The sequence below is a fragment of the Trachypithecus francoisi genome, unplaced genomic scaffold, assembly GCF_009764315.1.
Source record: "Trachypithecus francoisi isolate TF-2019V2 unplaced genomic scaffold, Tfra_2.0 Lachesis_group21, whole genome shotgun sequence".
Classification (NCBI taxonomy): domain Eukaryota; kingdom Metazoa; phylum Chordata; class Mammalia; order Primates; family Cercopithecidae; genus Trachypithecus; species Trachypithecus francoisi.
This window is the reverse complement of record NW_022681467.1, coordinates 41,498,205-41,516,372: the sequence shown is the minus strand read 5'-3', so window position 1 is coordinate 41,516,372 and position 18,168 is coordinate 41,498,205. Positions and strand designations below refer to the sequence as shown.

The 18,168-nt window shown below is 53.7% G+C and overlaps 4 protein-coding genes across 11 annotated transcripts in view; 3 read left to right on the top strand and 1 right to left on the bottom strand.

Annotated features, from left to right (window-relative positions):
* Positions 1–5,247, top strand: part of PLTP (phospholipid transfer protein) — a 15,235-nt gene extending 9,988 nt beyond the window's left edge. For 2 of the 3 annotated variants that reach the window (XM_033186591.1, XM_033186593.1), the window contains 6 exons: positions 762–926; positions 1,028–1,095; positions 4,120–4,162; positions 4,310–4,373; positions 4,457–4,533; positions 4,937–5,247. In XM_033186591.1, the coding sequence (XP_033042482.1) occupies positions 762–926; positions 1,028–1,095; positions 4,120–4,162; positions 4,310–4,373; positions 4,457–4,533; positions 4,937–5,059 (540 nt within the window). In that variant the 3' untranslated portion in view covers positions 5,060–5,247. The remainder of the gene's footprint in view (positions 1–761; positions 927–1,027; positions 1,096–4,119; positions 4,163–4,309; positions 4,374–4,456; positions 4,534–4,936) is intronic. The other variant, XM_033186592.1, reaches the window with a different exon arrangement.
* Positions 5,180–13,710, bottom strand: CTSA (cathepsin A). Of its 4 annotated transcripts, none has more exons than XR_004431258.1 (15): positions 12,583–12,722; positions 12,212–12,393; positions 11,946–12,057; positions 11,642–11,692; positions 11,473–11,559; positions 11,077–11,232; positions 10,648–10,739; positions 9,898–9,982; positions 9,221–9,312; positions 9,064–9,142; positions 8,833–8,972; positions 6,969–7,044; positions 6,195–6,284; positions 5,895–6,094; positions 5,180–5,636 (listed from the first exon to the last, which is right to left on the bottom strand). XR_004431258.1 is itself a non-coding variant. In XM_033186589.1 (15 exons), exons 2-15 carry the CDS (start codon positions 12,391–12,393, stop codon positions 5,553–5,555), a joined length of 1,431 nt encoding a protein of 476 aa, XP_033042480.1. In that variant the 5' UTR covers positions 12,537–13,710; the 3' UTR covers positions 5,180–5,552. The 4 variants fall into 4 exon arrangements, 3 of the variants coding, with proteins under 3 accessions (XP_033042480.1, XP_033042479.1, XP_033042481.1); XM_033186589.1 differs by having other exon boundaries at positions 5,895–5,999; positions 12,537–13,710; XM_033186588.1 differs by having other exon boundaries at positions 5,895–5,999.
* NEURL2 (neuralized E3 ubiquitin protein ligase 2) lies at positions 12,596–15,359 on the top strand. 2 transcript variants are annotated; one of them, XM_033186600.1, is made up of 2 exons: positions 12,596–13,715; positions 15,114–15,359. In XM_033186600.1, exons 1-2 carry the CDS (start codon positions 12,974–12,976, stop codon positions 15,227–15,229), a joined length of 858 nt encoding a protein of 285 aa, XP_033042491.1. In that variant the 5' UTR covers positions 12,596–12,973; the 3' UTR covers positions 15,230–15,359. The 2 variants fall into 2 exon arrangements, with proteins under 2 accessions (XP_033042491.1, XP_033042492.1); XM_033186601.1 differs by having other exon boundaries at positions 15,100–15,359.
* Positions 15,298–18,168, top strand: SPATA25 (spermatogenesis associated 25). 2 transcript variants are annotated; one of them, XM_033186603.1, is made up of 2 exons: positions 15,298–15,414; positions 17,165–18,168. In XM_033186603.1, exons 1-2 carry the CDS (start codon positions 15,384–15,386, stop codon positions 17,791–17,793), a joined length of 660 nt encoding a protein of 219 aa, XP_033042494.1. In that variant the 5' UTR covers positions 15,298–15,383; the 3' UTR covers positions 17,794–18,168. The 2 variants fall into 2 exon arrangements, with proteins under 2 accessions (XP_033042494.1, XP_033042493.1); XM_033186602.1 differs by lacking the exon at positions 15,298–15,414 and adding an exon at positions 15,885–16,459 and having other exon boundaries at positions 17,165–17,819.

Below are 18,168 nucleotides of genomic sequence, written 5' to 3'. Positions count from 1 at the left end.
CTGTGGTCTCAGCTGTTCAGGAGGCTGATGTGGCAGGATCACTTGAGCTGAGGAGGTTGAGGCTGCAGTGAGCCATGATCATGGCACTGCACTCCAGCCTGGGCAACAGAGACCCTGTCTCAAAAAAAAAAAAGAAAGGAGAGAGAGAGCAAAAATATGGCAAGTGGTCTGGGCATGGTGGCTCATGCCTGTAATCCCAACATTTTGGGAGGCCGAAGTGAGCGAGTCACCTGAAGTCAGGAGTTCGAGACCAGCCTGGCCAACATGGTGAAACCCTGTTTCTACTAAAAATGTAAAACTTAGCCGGGCATGGCGGCAGGCGCCTGTAATCCCAGCTACTTGGGAGACAGGCAGGAGAATCGCCTGAACCTGGGAGACAGAGTTGCAGTGAGCCGATATCGTGCCACTGCACTCCAGCCTGGGCAACAGAGTGAGACTCCGTATCCAAAACAGAAGACATGGCAAGGGGCTGAGATACTAATGCAAAAAGGACATCCACGAAGAGTCTGGATTGGCGATGAACCTGAATATTGAGATGTATTTAGGAAGCAGAAAGAGAAGAATACATTGCTGTTTCTTTGTGTGGCAATGGCATGAAGGCTAGATGCAGATTTGAGGGTTTTGGAAGCCAGAGCTGTCTCTGTATGTGCAATATGAGAGTCCCCAGAGGCCGAAGCTGCACGTGCCTTCGTCCTCTTCTTCCCTGGGGGCTCCACAGGAAACGGCAGGGACTTGACCCGCCCCTGCTGCTCATCCCCCAGAGCCCAGCAGTGATTGACTCCCCACTGAAGCTGGAGCTGCGGGTCCTGGCCCCACCACGCTGCACCATCAAGCCCTCTGGCACCACCATCTCTGTCACTGCTAGCGTCACCATCGCCCTGGTCCCACCCGACAAGCCTGAGGTCCAGCTGTCCAGCATGACTATGGTATGGGTCCTGGAGTGGGGGCTGCTAGCCGGGGGTCAGGGAAAAATGGACTGTGGGTTACTGACCTTCTGGGTAACATCCTCCTCCCTATGTTCCTGCAGGATGCCCGTCTCAGCGCCAAGATGGCTCTCCGGGGGAAGGCCCTGCGCACGCAGCTGGACCTGCGCAGGTAGGCAGGTGCACCTCCCTGCACCTCAGGGTCTTGAGGACAATCACACCTGTCCACAGGGATGTTGAGTTAAAATTCAGTCATACCTATAAGTCACTGAGAGCTGGGGTCTATCTTTGTTAACGCATGCTAAAGTGCTTTGGTAAAGTAACTCCTCTGCATTCTCACATGTCCCAGAAGCAGGCAGGGCAGGTATTATGAGAGATGAACAAATGGGTCCAGCAGTGTTAAATAACATGCCCACAGTCACACAGCAAAGATCAGAACATGGGTTTTGACAAAAACCTCAGCACAACACAGCTTTGTGACCTTGAGGCCATTTTATCTTTCTTTTTTAAAAATGTTATTATTCTTTTTTTTTTTTTTGAGGAGTTTCGCTCTTGTTGCCCAGGCTGGAGTGCAATAGCGTGATCTTGGCTCACTGCAACCTCTGCCTCCCAGGTTTAGGCAATTCTCTTGCCTCAGCTTCCTGAGTAGCTGGGATTACATGTGTGTGCCACCACGCCCGGCTAATTTTTGCATTTTTAGTAGAGACGGGGTTTCATCATGTTGGTCAGGCTGGTCTCGAACTCCTGACCTCAGGTGATTCACCTGCCCCGGCCTCCCAAAGTGCTGGGATTATAGGTATGAGCCACTGCACTCGGCCTTATTTTATTTTTATTGTATTTATTTATTTTTGAGACAGAGTCTCACTCTGTTGCCCAGGCTGGAGTGCAGTGATGCAATCATAGCTCACTGCAGCCTTGACCTCCTGGGTTCAAGTAATCCTCCAGCCTCAACCTCCCGAGTAACTGGGACTACATGCATGCACCACCATGGCTGACTATTTTATTTTTTGTAGAGACAGGGTCTCACTTTGTTGCCCAGGTTGGTCTCCAATTCTTGGGCTCAAGTGGTTGTCCCACCTTAGCCTCCCAAAGTGCTGGGATTATAGCCATGAGCCACCGCACCCAGCCCATTTTGTCTTTCTAGGCCTCATTTTCTCCATGTGTTTAATACAGATAAAAGCAGCATCTGCCTTCTAGGGCTGTGTTGTCCAATATGGTAGATACTAACCACATGTGACTATTTACATTTAAATTAATTATAATTAAATAGTTTTTCAGTTGCACTAAGCCACATTTCATTAGCCACATGTGGCTAGTGACTACCACAGTGGACAATGCAGATACAAAACATTTTATAGAAAATCTGACTGGACAGTGCTGTTCTAAGGTTAAAGGAGATAATGTAGGTTAGGACCCTAGATTCTAGAGGCAGGTTCTGACACTTCCCAGCTGTGTGACTTCAGGCAAATTATGTAACCTTGTGGGGCCTCATTTTCCTCATCTATAAAGTACAAATCGTAATAGTGCCCACTCCTTGGGCTTGTTATGAGGACTGAACCAGTTGGTACTGTATTTTAAAACAGTTTACTAATATTACCTTTTTTTTTTTTTTTTTGAGACGGAGTCTCGCTCTGTGGCCCAGGCTGGAGTGCAGTGGTGCAATCTCGGCTCACTGCAAGCTCCGCCTCCCGGGTTCACGCCATTCTCCTGCCTCAGCCTCCTGAGTAGCTGGGACTACAGGCGCCCACCACCACACCCGGCTAATTTTTGTTGTATTTTTTAGTAGAGACAGGGTTTCACCATGTTAGCCAGGATGGTCTCGATCTCCTGACCTCGTGATCCACCCGCCTTGGCCTCCCAAAATGCTGGGATTACAGGCATAAGCCACTGCGCCCAACCTACTAATATTAACTTTTTAAACATGTTGGCTGGGTGCAGTGGCTCACACCTGTAATCTCAACACTTTGCAAGACCAAGGCAAGTAGATCACTTGAGGCCAGGAGTTCGATACCAGCCGGAGCTACAAAGTGAGATCCTGTCTCTAGAAAAAAATTTAAGCTGGCCGGGCGTGGTGGCTCAAGCCTGTAATCCCAGCACTTTGGGAGGCCGAGACGGGCAGATCACGAGGTCAGGAGATCGAGACCATCCTGGCTAACACGGTGAAACCCCGTCTCTACTAAAAATAAATACAAAAAACTAGCCGGGCGAGGTGGCGGGCACCTGTAGTCCCAGCTACTCAGGAGGCTGAGGCAGGAGAATGGCGTGAACCCGGGCGGCGGAGCTTGCAGTGAGCTGAGATCCGGCCACTGTGCTCCAGCCTGGGTGACAGAGTGAGACTCCGTCTCAAAAAAAAAAAAAAAAAGAAAAAAATTTAAAAGTTAGCCAGTCATGGTGATGCACGCCTGCCGTCCCAGCTACTTGGGAGCCTGAGGTGGGAGGCTGACTTGAGCCCTGGAGGTCAAAGCCACTGCGAGTTAAATTGCACCACTGCCCTCCAGCCTGGGCAACACAGTGAGCCGCTGTCTCAAAAATAAATAAAAATAAAAAAAGAAAATAAATATGCTTAGTGTCTGAAAGGAACTAAGCAATGTGAGTTTTGTTACATAAAATAAATAACACTGGCCGGGCGCGGTGGCTCAAGCCTGTAATCCTAGCACTTTGGGAGGCCGAGACGGGCGGATCACGAGGTCAGAAGATCAAGACCATCCTGGCTAGCACGGTGAAACCCCGTCTCCACTAAAAATACAAAAAAACTAGCCGGGCGAGGTGGCGGGCGCCTGCAGTCCCAGCTGCTCGGGAGGCTGAGGCAGGAGAATGGCGGGAACCCGGAGGCGGAGCTTGCAGTGAGCTGAGATCCAGCCACTGCACTCCAGCCTGGGTGGCAGAGCGAGACTCCGTCTCAAAAAAAATAATAAATAAATAAATAAATAAATAAATAACACCTGCAAAGCTACCAGCAGAAGTCTGGCACATTAGACGTGCTCAATAAATAAAAAGTAGCAGCCTTGGAGAAAAGGAGACCCAAGTGGCAGCAAAAACTGGCCCGAGGATACTTGGAAAGTTATAGCACCTGGAAAGGTGCCTAGTTGGGGCATCTGAGCCTGCAACTCAGGCACCTCTGGCAGGTAGGCCTGGGTAGCCTGAGGAAGGGGAGCTTCCAGGCTTCCTGCCCACAGGGCTCCTTTCTCTCCCGCAGGTTCCGAATCTATTCCAACCATTCTGCACTGGAGTCGCTGGCTGTGAGTGGGGAAGGGTGCCTGGGCTGGGCTGGGTTCGTGAGATCCTGACCCTCACCATTGCCTCCTCATATAACTGCTCACCCATGGGCAGCTAAAGGCAAACCCACCCCTGACTGGCTGCCCTGTTTCCCCCCTCGCCCCTCCCAGCTGATCCCCTTACAGGCCCCTCTGAAGACCATGCTGCAGATCGGGGTGATGCCCATGCTCAACGGTAAGGCTGGGGTGTGAGGGTGGAGGAAGAAAGGAGGGGTGAACTGGGCGGGCCCAGACTGAGCGGGGTGCTGCCACCCACAGAGCGGACCTGGCGTGGAGTGCAGATCCCACTACCTGAGGGCATCAACTTTGTGCGTGAAGTGGTGACGAACCATGCGGTGAGTGGCAGCAGGGTGGGGAAGGAGGGCAGAGCCTTCCCCTCTCTCTATAGCTCTCCAGTGCCCTCCACTACCTGACCCCAGCTCCCCCATTACCAGCCGTCCCCTCCCGTTTTAATCTTAGACTCCTAAAAGCCTTTGCACACACTGTGACTTCTCCTTGGAGCACTCTTCTCCCATCCCAATACCTACTAATCGTTCAGGTCTTAGCTCAGAGGTCACCTCCTCCAAGAAACCCTCCTTGACACCCATAGTCTCCACTCCTACAACCTCATTTTAGCACCTTGACATGGAATTATCCATTAGATTGAGTCCCTGAAAGACAAAGACTCTGTCTCTTGATCTCTAAACGCTGGCCTCAGTAACTGAATGAATAAATGAGGCTCCCCTCTCCCCCACACAGGGCTTCCTCACCATCGGGGCTGATCTCCACTTTGCCAAAGGGCTGCGAGAGGTGATTGAGAAGAACCGGCCTGCCGACGTTGGGGTGTCCACTGCCCCCCCACCCTCCACAGCAGCTGTGTGAGCCCCCAACCCCCACGCTGGCAGCTGTCATTCAGGACTCCAACCCCTCTCAGCCCCTCTTTTCCCACATTCATAGCCTGTAGTGCCCCCTCTAACCCCCAGGGCCACAGAGAAGACGGGGTTTGAAGCTGTACCCAATTTAATTCCATAATCAGTCAATGCGTCAATTACAGTCCGTCCACCACCTCCCTGTGGGCTGTCCTGAGCTCTGTTGGGTTCCTGGGATGGGATCAGTGCATCATAAAGGGCATTCTTTAAGCAGAGAGGGGGCCAGGCCACCCCATTCAGGAACTGCTATGGGAATAAAGTGCTAACTTGCCCCCAGGCTGTCTATGGGAGACCCTGGCCCAGTCTGGGATGCACAGGGCTGTGGGAAGGGGGCAGTCCTGAAGGCAGAACCTGGCCTGCAGGGGCACTTTGCTTAGAAGAAGACTCTTCTAGCAGGAGTGGCTGGGAGGGGCCGCATCAGGCCGTGGAGCTGGTTGCTGTGGTCCTCAGTATGGCTGCTTGTTCAGGAAGCGGGAGAACATGGTGAAGGCAGCGAGGGGCTTGTCGGTGGGAACCATGTGGCCGGCGCCCTGAGGAGCAATGTTTGTGAGCTCCTGACCCCCACCATTCCCTCCTCCCCATATAACTGCTCACCCGTGGGGAATTCCTTCATCCCAAGCCCTTTATTCTTCCCAGAACCCTCCCCACCCCTCTCCAAAAAAGCTTGTCTATACAGGGGCCAGCTGGTGACCCATGACCCAGCCTAAAAGGCAGCCAGAGGGATAGGATGGGTGGGTCCTGCTCCTTCGCCTCCGGCCCAGTTATCCCTCAGCAGGCCCAGTCCCTACCTTGATCGTGAGAAAAGCGATGTGGGAGAACTCCTTCACGAAGCCGGCAATCTGTTCCCCGCTGTCCCCATACTTCACTAACCAGGGCCGGCGCTGCACCTCCATCTGCCCCATCAGGAAAGACATCAGCCTACAGCAGCTGCATCCTTGCTCAGCTACCAGCAAGACCTTAGGGCTGGGAATTCCTCCACACTTGCCCTCTGTGGACCAGAGCCAGGCAGCCAGCCAGCCACTCCCAGGCATACCCGCCCTTGATCCTCCACAGCAGCCCCTATCCCAGGGCCAGGATCTCTGCCTTACCTTCTGGTTGAGGGAATCCACAAACCACTCATCGCCCATGAAATTGCAGGCCATGTCTACATCTCCATTATATAACAGGATCTGGTATTTCTAAAGCAGGACGGGGTGAAAATGAGTGGTGTGGAACAAGCCCAGGCCTTAGCCCTTCCCTAGTTCAAGGCCTACCCCTCAGGGAATTCAGGGGGCTGAGCTAGATAGCACGAACCAGGGAATTCTCATGTTTTCTGATGACTTACGGCATGTCCAGTATTCTACTAAATGTTTTACCTATGAGATAGATATCATTATCTACCATTATCCCCATTTTACAGATGGGGAACCTGAGGCTCATATTTAAGAAATTTGTCCAAGATTATGTGGCTAGTACAGGGACTTGCACCCGGGCCATGTGACTCCACGGCCCATGCTATGAACCACTGTGCTGGACAGAACCTGGTCCTAAGCTGGCTCTGCCAGTGCCTCCTATATCACCTTGGACAAGGTCTCCTCCCACCCTGGACCTCTGCTGGCCCATTTTTGGCATGAATGAAGCTCTTCTCACCCTTAAGGCTCCTTGGCTGATCCAGACCACTTGGCCTCCTATAGCAGGGCAGCATGGGTGGGGACAAACCCAGGTTCAAATTCTGACCCCACCAATCACAGTACTCTGGACTTCGCTTTTCAGAGTTTCAGCTTCCCTTGTCTTGACAGGAAGTCTAAAGGGCCCCCAGCTTGCTGTGCTACTCTGGGGGTCCTAAGGCTGCTGGTGGATCCAGCTGTGCTGTCCCCACTCACCTGTGAGCTAAGCAGCTTCAGATACTGGGAGTTCATGCTTCGGTAGAGACGGCGGTACTGTAAGTTTACCAGAAAGCTGCCGGGAACATACGAGCAGGCCCCAGGAAGACCAGGTAGGGGCGAAAAGTAGTCAACAGATCAGACCTTCTCTCCTATCTCCAAGCTCCAACCCAGAAAGCAGACAGCTGGGTTCCACTCCCCTTTTTGGGGGCCACCTCTCTAGGACTGACCTGGATGATGGGCTGGGACCTCAACTCATCCCCATTTAGAAATGTACAGGGATGCCAGGCGCGGTGGCTCACGGCTGTAATCCCAGCACTTTGGGAGACCGAGGTGAGTGGATCACGAGGCCAGGAGTTCGAGACCCATCTGACCAACATGGTGAAACCCCATCTCTACTAAAAAAAAATACAAAAATTAGCCAGGCATGGTGGTGTGTGCCTGTAATCCCAGCTACTCAGGAGGCTGAGGCAGGAGAATCACTTGAACCCGGGAGGCGGAGGTTGCAGTGATCCAAGATTGCACCACTGCACTGCAGCCTGGGCAACAGAGTGAGACTCCATCTCAAAAAAAAAAAAAAAAAAAAAGTACAGGGACACGTTTTGGTTGTTATAAGGACTGGGATGCATCTGGCATTTAGTGTCTAGGGGCCAGCAGGTGTGAGAGTCACAACATATAACAAGGTAGAGTGTGAGCACTGACCAATCAAAATGGACCTGAGCAGCCCCTGCTGGTCCCAGTGTCACCCTTTTACTTGCGGTGGCAGGGGGCTCACAGGAGATTGGACATGGAAGTAATAGTTTGTTGTTGTTGTTGTTTGAGATGGAGTTTCACTCTTGTTGCCCAGGCTGGAGTGCAGTAGCACCATCTTGGCTCACTGCGACCTCCACCTCCCGGGTTCAAGCGATTCTCCTCCCTCAGCCTCTTGAATAGCTAGGATTACAGGCACCCACCACCACACCTGACTAATTGTTGTATTTTTAGTAGAGATGGGGTTTTACCATGTTGGCCAGGCTGGTCTCGAACTCCCGACCTCAGGTGATCCGCCCACCTCAGCCTGCCAGAGTGCTGGGATTACAGGCATGAGCCACTGCGCCAGGTCAGAAGTAATAGTTATTAACCAATGTGGTAGCCGGGTGGGTAATCCCAGCACTTTGGGAGGCCAAGGAGGGAGGATTGCTTGAGACCAAGAGTTCAAGACCAACCTGGACAACATAGTGAGACCCTGTCTCTACAAAAAATTTTTTTAAAAATTAGCCAGGAATGGTGGCATGTGCCTGTAGACCCAGCTACTCAGGAGACTAAGGTGGGAGGATCGCTTGAGCTAGGAGGTTGAGGCCGTAGTGAACTGTGAAGCAACAACCAATGTGGCTACGTAATGAACTGGGGCTGGGCGGGATGGCTCAAGCCGGTAATCTCAGTACTTTGGGAGGCTGAGGGGGGCGGATCACTTGAGCCCCAGAGTTCGAAACCAGCCTGGGCAAGATGGTAAAACACCATCTCCACAAAAAAATACAAACATTAGCCAGGGGTGGTGGTGTGTGTCTGTAGTCCCAGCTACTGGGGAGGTGGGAGGATTGCTTGAGCCCACGAGTTCAAGGCTGCAGTGAGCTGTGATCACGCCACTGCACTCCAGCCTAGGTGACAGAGTGAGTGAGACCTTGTCTCAAACAAAAACATTTAAAATTTAAAAAAGAAAAAAGAATTGGCTGTCAATCCACTGAGGGGTCAGGGATGGATGTTAAACATCCTGTACAGCTCATCTCATCCAGAAACCCTACACAGAAGATCCCTGGGAACCTGCCGATGCCCACAAGCCCCAACAACCCACCACCCCAAGTCACAGGTGGCCACAGAGCCTCACTTGCACATGTCCCATTGCGGCAGCTGTTCCGGGATGTGGAGGGCCTTCCGCACATACGGGTTGTTGAGGTAGGTGGAAGCAGCTGTCGTGTTGGTGCAGGGGGGGTCCATGCGCACTTTATCCCCTGAGCGCAGCAATGCCTGGAGGGCACACACAGAGGGTCAGGGCCTCTGCTTCCCTGCCCCACCCCCGTCCCCACCTCACCAGGAGGAAGTCCACACCCTTGCACACCTGATGCCACGTCCGCTTGAGTGGCAGGCGAGTGAAGATGTTGCCCAAATCCTGGACCACAACAGTGTCCTTCTCATACCTGCATGTGAGGTGGGGGGATGGGTAGAGCCTCCAGATGGGGCTGGGGTTGGCCCCAGGGGCACCCAGCAGCACCTACCTAAAATGGCTGGGCACCCCTCCAGCACAAGGGGCATAGAGGTTGTAGATGTTGAGGCCAGAGTTGCCCACGATGCGGGCCACTTCCTGAAGCTGCAATGATACACCAAGCCACCATGCTTTACAGATCCCTAGCCTCTCCACGACCCCACTAAGTTGTCCCAAGATTTATTGCTCTTGAATTTCACCTCTTCATCCTTCACCCACTTTTTTTCCACAGGTAGGGAAACTGAGGCTTAGTGGCAGGAATCTTCCCAGCCCTAGGTCCAAATCCTAGCATCACTGCCTCTCAACACTGACTTCAGACAGTGAATTCAAAATTCATGGCCCTCAGGTTTCCTTATCTGGAAAATGTGGGTAGTACGATCTCATTTGAGGGGGAATCTTGAAGCTTAAGTAATCTACATAGACACAGTTCAGCACAGTGCCTGCCACACTGCAGCTGTTTGATAAATGTGAAGAAGTCCTTTCTCCTTCACAGAGGTTATGGGATTTGCTGCCATAGGAGGTGGTGGTGGGAATACACACTTAGACACATGTCCCAGAGAACACTAAATTGCTTAAAGGTGCAAGAAGGCAATGAGGGATGGAGAACAAGGAGTCCCCAAGGAGGGAATGTGGTCCCATTCTTGGGATTAGGGATGGGAGGGCTGATGCAGAGTGATGGCAGAACCTCACATTGGTCACACATTCCGGGTCTTTGTTGTCATAGAAGTTACACTTGTTTTGAGAGCAGCAGTGGGTCTGGAGAGAAGACCAAAGCCTGTAGGAGATGAGAGTGAAAAGTGCATCAGCCTCTGGTGGGAAGAGGAGGGCAGAGGAGGCGAGCATACCCCCACCTCACACCAACCTCCCTGACCCTAGGAGACTAGGAAAGATATCACAGGGTGTGGTCTGCATGTCACCTAAGCTAGCTCCCAAAGAGGTGCCCCAGGGTCATACAGACAGGCCTCCTTAGTTCCTTTAAAATCTGATCTCTGGCTGGGCGCTGTGGCTCACGCCTGTAATCCCAGCACTTTGGGAAGTCAAGGCGGGCAGATCATTTGAGGACAGGAGTTCGAGTCTAGCCTGGCCAACACAGCAAAATCCCATCTCTACTAAAAACACAAAAAAATTAGGCAGGTGTGGTGGTACGTGCCTGTAATCCCAGCTGCTTGGGATGCTGAGGCACAAGGATTGCTTGAACCTGGGAGGTGGAGGTTGCAGTGAGCTAAGATCGCGCCACTGCACTCCAGCCTGGATGACAAAGTGAGACTCTGTCTCAAAAAAAAAAGAAAAATCTGATCTCTATTCTTTGGCCTTTCAGCACTGCGTTCTTTCTGCAACCCACCTGCTGCTCATAAACCTGGGCTGGGCCTGTCATATCATGTGCCTGGAGATCACGTGACTGTCTCACCCTAGAGATTGCCCAACTGCCCTATCCCATACCTGTTCCCCAGAAGGCCATGGTAGTAGGCAAAGTAGACGAGGGAGTTGTCATTCTGCTCATAGGAGGAGAGTCCATTGCCCACAGCCAGCCCCTGTAAAACACCCAGGGTGCTCAGCTCATGTGGAGGGCGAAGAGGAGGAGCCTCTCTCACCCTAACACCCAGACCTTCAGCAATCCGGAAGCTGAAACCCAGGGTGGTTTATGGGGGCGGGTGGGTGTGGGAGGTCACTCAATGTAAAGCACAGAGCTGGCAGCCTGACAGATGAGTTTCCTGTTGTGGGAGGCACACTAGACAGACCTAGGGCAGCTGGTGGTGGGGAGGTTATGCAGGAAGCTGGGTTGGATGGGGATGTTGACCAGTCTGGCCTTGCTAACTGCAAGGCCACAGCCTCAAGGTGCCTCCCTTCCCTCCTGCAGCTGCCTTGCACCTGAAGGTTCATGCTGGGGTCCTGCATGACCAGCACGGCCAGGGTGGGGATGTAGATGCCAGCATAGCTCTCTCCGGTCAGGAAAAGTTTGTTGTTCTTGTACTCCGGAAAGAGGTGGAAGAAATCTTGAAGGGCCTCAAAATTGCTCTGGGCGACCTGGGGATGGGAGAGCAAGACAGAGGGAATCAGGAAGCTTTGGTATTTGAACTGGAAATAACTTCAGAGATAATGACATCAACCCACCCTGTTTGTGTAAGAGGAAGTGACTGGCCACCATACCACAATAGCATATGACAGAGCGAAAAGTGGACTCCAAGGCCATGCTCTCTCTGCCAGCATCATGCCATGGATGGAGGACTGGGGAGCCTGGGGCAGATGGGCAGGCACCGGACTCACCTCAGTGTCATTAGTTGCATAAAACTTGTCATCGGAGTAGGAGAAGCCCACCCCAGCTGGGGACTCCAGGTATAACACATTGGCAATCTAGAAGGGAGGGAAAAATTAGTTAACTGCCACCCCATCCAAGTGCTCAGACACCCCACAGGACCCACAGCTCCAGCTATACCAGATTCCAAGAATAAGGGTTGTACTCCAGGGTGACACCATCTGGCTGGACCTGAGGAGGAAAGAGATGGCTGAGTAAGTCCCAAGGGCCAGCTGGGTGGAGGGAAAGGGCCACCATGAGAGGCACTTTACATGTGGGCAAAACCCCTGAGAGGTACAGGCAGCAAAGCCAATGGCCCAATGGCATAGAGGAAAATCCCAAGACTTAGAAGGAAGGAAACTTTTTGGAAAATCACAAAGTCCGTTTCTCCCTTTCCCCAGCCTTTTGCTTTAGGAACTGTGCTTTACCCCTGCTGTTCACTCACCAGGAAGGGGCCATGCTCTGTGAGGAGCCCATCTAGGGAGCTGCAGCCGGGACCCCCATTGAGCCAAAGCACCACAGGGCTGTTCTCGGGATCCTTCTGGGACTCCACAAACCTGGGAAGGGGGGTCAGGGCAGTGTTGGTGCAGTTGCAGGGGTCCTTTCCAGCCCTCCCGGCTCCCAGGCGTCCTCAGGGGTCTGCAGAACTACCCCCCACCCCTCATCCGTCATCTGTCCTCCCAGTCCCGCCCGGGAGGCAGGGCGGCAGACCAGTAGTGGAGGTGCTTGGAGCCGGAGCCTTTGAGGTAGCCAGAGTACTGGCGGAAGGACGGCTGCTTGGCCAGTCCGGGGAGGCGCTGGATCTCGTCCTGGTCGGGGGCTGCCTCGCCTCGGGGCGCCCAGGACACTAGCAGCAGCAGCAGGAACAGCGGCGGTGGCGCGGCTCGGATCATCTACAGGAGGCAGAAGAGGGGCTGTTGACTTGCTACTCAGCGCTTCCGTGAAGCAGCCGCCGGGGAGGAGCTGGCGGCGCCTCCGCGAGGGAAGCCCCGGCCCCAGCGCCAGCTCCCACCCTCAAGCCTCCTCTACCGCGCACCGATCCCGGGCTCGGGGATCCCCTCCAGCCTCCGGTGCCAGCTCACCTCTGCTCCCCCGTGTCCTTGCTCTCCAGGAGGCGCCCGGGGTCTGGAAGTCATGTGTACTCCGAGTCACGTGAACTCCGGCGCCACGTGACAGTCTTCCTCCCGCCCCTTCTTTGGTCCCTACCGGCCTGGGGGGCGGTGGCGGTCAATGCCAGGTCAAGGTCCGCGGGCCTCGCGGATCGTAGCCCGGGCGCACGCGATCAGATGATCTGGGTGTGGACGGCCAAGTTCTAGGCGGGATGGCTGAGCAAGCGGCGCTAGGACCCCCGGGCAGAGGCTCGGGGAAGGGAGGCAGGTGGGAAATGCCTTACAAGGTCCCCTTGCGGTCACCATCTGAGCCCGCTGCCCAAAATAGCCCCCGGCGCCCGCTGGCCTGCCTTATGGCCGAGAGATGGCTGCTGCCTCCGAGCCCGTGGATTCGGGTGCACTCTGGGGACCCGCGCGCCCGGAGCCCCCTCCCACCCGCTTCCATCGGGTGCACGGTGACAACATCCGCGTGGACCCCTCTGGGACGCAGGCCACACGCGTGGAGAGCTTCGCCCACGGCGTGTGCTTCAGCCGTGAGCCGCTGGCCCCGGGCCAGGTCTTCCTGGTCGAGATCGAAGAGAAAGAGCTGGGCTGGTGCGGACATCTGCGTCTCGGTCTGACGGCGCTGGACCCCGCCAGTCTGGCCCCCGTTCCCGAGTTTTCTCTGCCCGACCTGGTCAACCTGGGCCACACCTGGGTCTTCGCCATCACGCGCCACCACAACCGCGTGCCCCGGGAGGGCCGCCCGGAGGCGGAGGCAGCAGCCCCCAGCCGACCTCCAACCCTCCTGGTGGAACCATATCTGCGTATTGAGCAGTTTCGCATTCCCCGGGACCGCCTGGTGGGCCGCAGCCGGCCAGGGCTCTACAGCCATCTCTTGGACCAGCTCTATGAGCTGAACGTGCTGCCTCCGACGGCGCGCCGTAGCCGCCTGGGCGTCCTCTTCTGCCCGCGCCCCGATGGCACGGCCGACATGCACATTATCATCAACGGCGAGGACATGGGCCCCAGCGCCCGGGGGCTGCCAGCTGCGCAGCCCCTCTACGCGGTGGTGGACGTGTTTGCTTCCACCAAGAGCGTGCGCCTTGTCCAGCTTGAGTATGGCTGTAGGTATCCCTGGGCAGCGACCCCTCCTGGCTCAATGTGGGGACAGGAATCTGCTAGGGCTCCGTGGCCAGTGTGCTAGGCCTTGGTCTGTCCAGCACTAGTTTAAGAGCGGGAGAATCTAGCTTCAAATTGCACCTCTGCTTGTGATCTTGCACAAGCCTCTACCTGGTTTTGGGCCTTGGTACCCATCTTGGCTGATTAAGATGCCTTACAAGTTCGCTTTTAGTTTTGAGAGTGTTTCCTGTATTCACCTAGGGCAGGGATTCTAAACCGATTTTAGATATTAGGGGCCTCTTTGAGAATTGTTTGCCCTTTTCTTAGAAACATGCTTGGCCGGGCATGGTGGCTCACACCTGTAATCCCAGCACTTTGGGAGGCCGAGGCAGGCGGATCATTTGAGGCCAGGAGTTCGAGACCAGCCTGGCCAACATGGTGAAAGCCTGTCTCTACTGAAAATACAAAAATTAGCTGGGTGTGGTGGCATGTGCCTATAATCCCAGTTATTCGGGAGGCTGAGGCAGAGAATCACTTGAACCCGAGAGGTGGAGGTTGCAATGAGCCGAGATCTCACCAGTGCACTCCAGCCTAGGCAACAGAGTGAGACTCTGAAAAAAAAAAAAAAAAGAAAGAGAGGAAGAGAGAGAGAGAGAAGGCAGGCAGGCAAGGAAGGGAAGGGAAGGGGATAGGAGGGGAGGGAAGCGAAGTTCAAGTCTGGGTAACAAAGTGAGACCCCTTCTGTACAAAAAATTAAAAAACTATCTGGGCATGGTGGTGCATGCCTGTAGTCCCAGCTCTTTGGGAGGCTAAAGCAGGAGGACCGCTTGAGCCCAAGAATTGAAGGCTGTAGTTCACTGACCACTGCACTTCAGCCTGGGTGACAGAGCAAGACCCTCTCTCTTTAAATAAAAAAAAGAGAAAAGAAAGAAACACGCTTATAGACTTGGGCATATTGGCTTCGAGGAAACACAAACTCGACTGAGAGCTTTTTAATGCTGAGGATGATTCATTATAGTCCTGGTAAGCATTGTAGTTATACCTCTGATCACATTTCATGAATTCAGTGCACCAGAACTGTCTTTGTGCCAGGCCTGTACTGGAGGCTGCAGTTGCACAGGCAAATCAGACACTACCCCTGCCCGCAGAAGCTGCTAAGTGAACGGGGAGGGGATTATGCTAAGTGTTAAGATATAAACAGGGTTGCAGCTTTGTGATAGCCCTCCGGAAGAGGTGCTTCTCTCAGCCCCATGAACAGCTCCATGAAGCAGGCTGGGCTCAGAGAGCAGTAAGGACTTGCCCACATTTAATGGCAAAGTGGGGACCATGACCTAGATCTTCTGGGTCTTGGCCTCAGACCCACCCTCCAGTTCAGTTTGCCTTTCACAGTCTTCTTCCCACAGTGCCGTCCCTGCAGACTCTGTGCCGCCTAGTGATACAGAGAAGCATGGTGCACCGGCTGGCCATTGATGGGCTCCACCTGCCCAAAGAACTTAAGGATTTCTGCAAGTATGAGTGAAGACCCGCAGCGCACCAGAGCAGAGCTGCATCCTGGGGCCCCAGACCTGTGGCTGGCTGGTCTGAAGTTGGCCATATTGCTGCCAACCAGGACCAGAAATAAACAGCCAATGCTGACATCTTGATCATTGGAAGGTCTCCTTGCCCTCCAGCCTATGAGACGCACTTCGTTTAGAATCACCGCAGGTCAGCAGGTCGGAGCAAGAGAGCAGGGGTCCCTAGGCTGGCTGCTTGTTAGAGTCATCTTAGGATGACTTAGGATACGTAAAGAGTGCTGGTGTCCCACATCCCATCCCTAGGGATTTATATTTGATTTGTTGGGAAATTAGGCCTAGACATTGTTTTTTGTAAAAGCTTCTCAAGAGATTCTCATGTACAGCCAGGGTTGAGAAGTATGTCCCTAGAATAGAGGTTCCAACTTTGTCATATATTATAATCACTTGAGGAACTTTGAAAAATACCAATACCTGGCCTGTAATCCCAGCACTTTGGGAGGCCGAGGTGGGCGGATCACTTGAGGTCAGGAGTTTGAGACCAGCCTGGCCAACATGGTGAAACCCTGTCTCTACTAAAAATACAAGTTAGCCAGGCATGGTGGCGGGTGCCTGTAGTCCCAGCTACTTGGGAGGCTGAGGTAGGAAAATCACATGAACCCAGGAGGCAGAGGTTGCAGTGAACTGAGGTCTTGCCATTGCACTCCAGCCTTCCAGCCATGGTGACAAAGTGAGACTCCATCTCAAAAAAAAGAAAAATAAAAATACTAATACTGTGTCTGACCCCAAGTCTTACTCTACAAGGCACAAAGCACTAGGCTCCTGTATTTCCATCTCTGGTCATTTGCTTCCATACAAATGACCTCATTTCATCCTCAAAACTTCTAATGAGATAGCCGGCAGTCATCAGACCCACTTTACAGATAAGGATATCAAGGAACAAAACTGTCCGGGTGACTCATCCAAGGTTAGGGCAAGAACCTAGAACACCCAGCTCCTGGTCTGGTGCTCTTTTAACCTCATCCTATTGTCATGTTCAGGTTCTAGAATGAATAGGTCAATGCTGTAAGGTGGGTTCCAAGTGCAAAGAGGAGGGTCTATGAGGTGACGTTCTAGAAGGGCGAAGAAGGGAGGATAGGAGGCAGATTACTATTCCCTCACAAACTGGGGCTCTGGGGAAGCCATGTCCTACTTCAGGACTCCACAAACTCATCCAGGTCCTCTGCCTTCTGGCCAAGGTGAGCAGGGGGCACCTGTAATTGGAGGGAGTGCTGCAGCTTCCCCTGAAAAGTTGCTTTCTGGCTCTGGCGAGGTGGTGGTTCTGCTGGGCATTTGGGGGCTGGCCCTAGAATCAATTCTTTTAGAGGAAAAGCCATTCCAGGCCGGGCGCGGTGGCTCAAGCCTGTAATCCCAGCACTTTGGGAGGCCGAGACGGGCGGATCACGAGGTCAGGAGGAGATCGAGACCATCCTGGCTAACACGGTGAAACCCCGTCTCTACTAAAAATACAAAAACTAGCCGGGCGAGGTGGCGGGCGCCTGTAGTCCCAGCTACTCGGGAGGCTGAGGCAGGAGAATGGCGTAAACCCAGGAGGCGGAGCTTGCAGTGAGCTGAGATCCAGCCACTGCACTCCAGTCCGGGCGACAGAGCGAGACTCCGCCTCAAAAAAAAAAAAAAAAAGAAAAGCCATTCCAAATGTCCTTGCCAATCAATAACTACCTGCTTGCTCACTATTCATTAATTCAACAAACACTTCTCCATCACCTACTCTGTGTTGGGGACTGGGAGTATGGATATGAGTAACACCTAGTTCCCAACCTCTAGACAGTCCGCTGGGGCTGGTCTTTGTTACTCCCCCAAGCTCTGCTCCCATGCCCTGCCCCTCAGGGGCCCCTCCTCAAAGAGACTGAGAATAATGTTCCATTTCATTCCTGTCTCTGCAGGTGGGACTGCTTCTCCAGGCCTGTCCCTTGGCCTCTGTAGTCCTATAGAGCCAGTGGTGGTGGCCTCTGGTGGAACAGGCCCACTGAGCCAGAAAGCTGAGCAGGTGGCACCTGCTGCCCAGGCCTGGGGCCCAGCCCTGGCAATGCCACAAGCCAGGGGCTGCCCTGGGGGGACTAGCTGGGAGACACTACGGAAGGAATACAGCCAAAACTGCCACAAATTCCCGCATGTGAGGCAGCCGGAGAGCTTGGGCTGGGACAATGGCTATTCCAGAAGCAGAGCCCCCGACCTGGGTGGCCCCAGCAGGCCTAGGCCCCTGATGCTGTGTGGGCTGTCACCAAGGGTTCTACCTGTACCCTCTGAGGCAGTGGGGAAGGAGGCCAGCTCCCAGCCTGACATCTGCATCCTCACCCTCGCTATGATGATCGCTGGCATCCCCACTGTGCCCGTCCCAGGCGTTCGGGAAGAGGACCTGATCTGGGCTGCTCAAGCTTTCATGATGGCCCATCCGGAGCCAGAGGGTGCTGTGGAGGGGGCGCAGTGGGAGCAGGCATATGCCCACACAGCCTCTGGGAAGATGCCGCTAGTGAGATCTAAGAGGGGCCAGCCTTCTGGCTTCTGCTTGTAGATGGATGAAATAGCACCAGATACGTAGGGTGGCTTCTCTGTATGGTTCTTGGGCAGACAGGGTTGGGAGGAGGGCCTATGGCAGGGATGGGGATAGAGCTGGTGGTTGAGCTATTCTGACAAATTCCAGTCCTGCATCAGGGACTTCCAGACCCTAAAGTTTCTCCAGATACCACTAAGACAGGAGATAGGTTTTGTCAGGTAGATACAATGGAAATTATCTGAGGTAGGGGCCCCTGCTTGGAGAGTTGAGGCTGCTTTTATGTTTGAAGACTTCATCAGATTTTTTTTTTTTTTTTTTTTTTGAGATAGGGTCTCACTCTGTCACCCATGCTGGAGTGCAGTGGCATGATCACAGCTCACTGCAGCCTCGACC

Excerpts from the sequence above, each read along its gene's own strand:
- CTSA (XM_033186588.1), bottom strand. The coding sequence starts at position 12,636 with ATGACTTCCAGACCCCGGGCGCCTCCTGGAGAGCAAGGACACGGGGGA. Across the intron at positions 12,058-12,211 it reads TCCAAGCACCTCCACTACTG|GTTTGTGGAGTCCCAGAAGG; the intron begins GTCTGCCGCCCT and ends CCCCCTTCCCAG. Across the intron at positions 11,560-11,641 it reads ACCCTTATTCTTGGAATCTG|ATTGCCAATGTGTTATACCT; the intron begins GTATAGCTGGAG and ends CCTCCCTTCTAG.
- NEURL2 (XM_033186600.1), top strand. The coding sequence starts at position 12,974 with ATGGCTGCTGCCTCCGAGCCCGTGGATTCGGGTGCACTCTGGGGACCC. Across the intron at positions 13,716-15,113 it reads TGTCCAGCTTGAGTATGGCT|TGCCGTCCCTGCAGACTCTG; the intron begins GTAGGTATCCCT and ends TTCTTCCCACAG.
- SPATA25 (XM_033186602.1), top strand. The coding sequence starts at position 16,405 with ATGTCCTACTTCAGGACTCCACAAACTCATCCAGGTCCTCTGCCTTCT. Across the intron at positions 16,460-17,164 it reads TCCTCTGCCTTCTGGCCAAG|GTGGGACTGCTTCTCCAGGC; the intron begins GTGAGCAGGGGG and ends CTGTCTCTGCAG.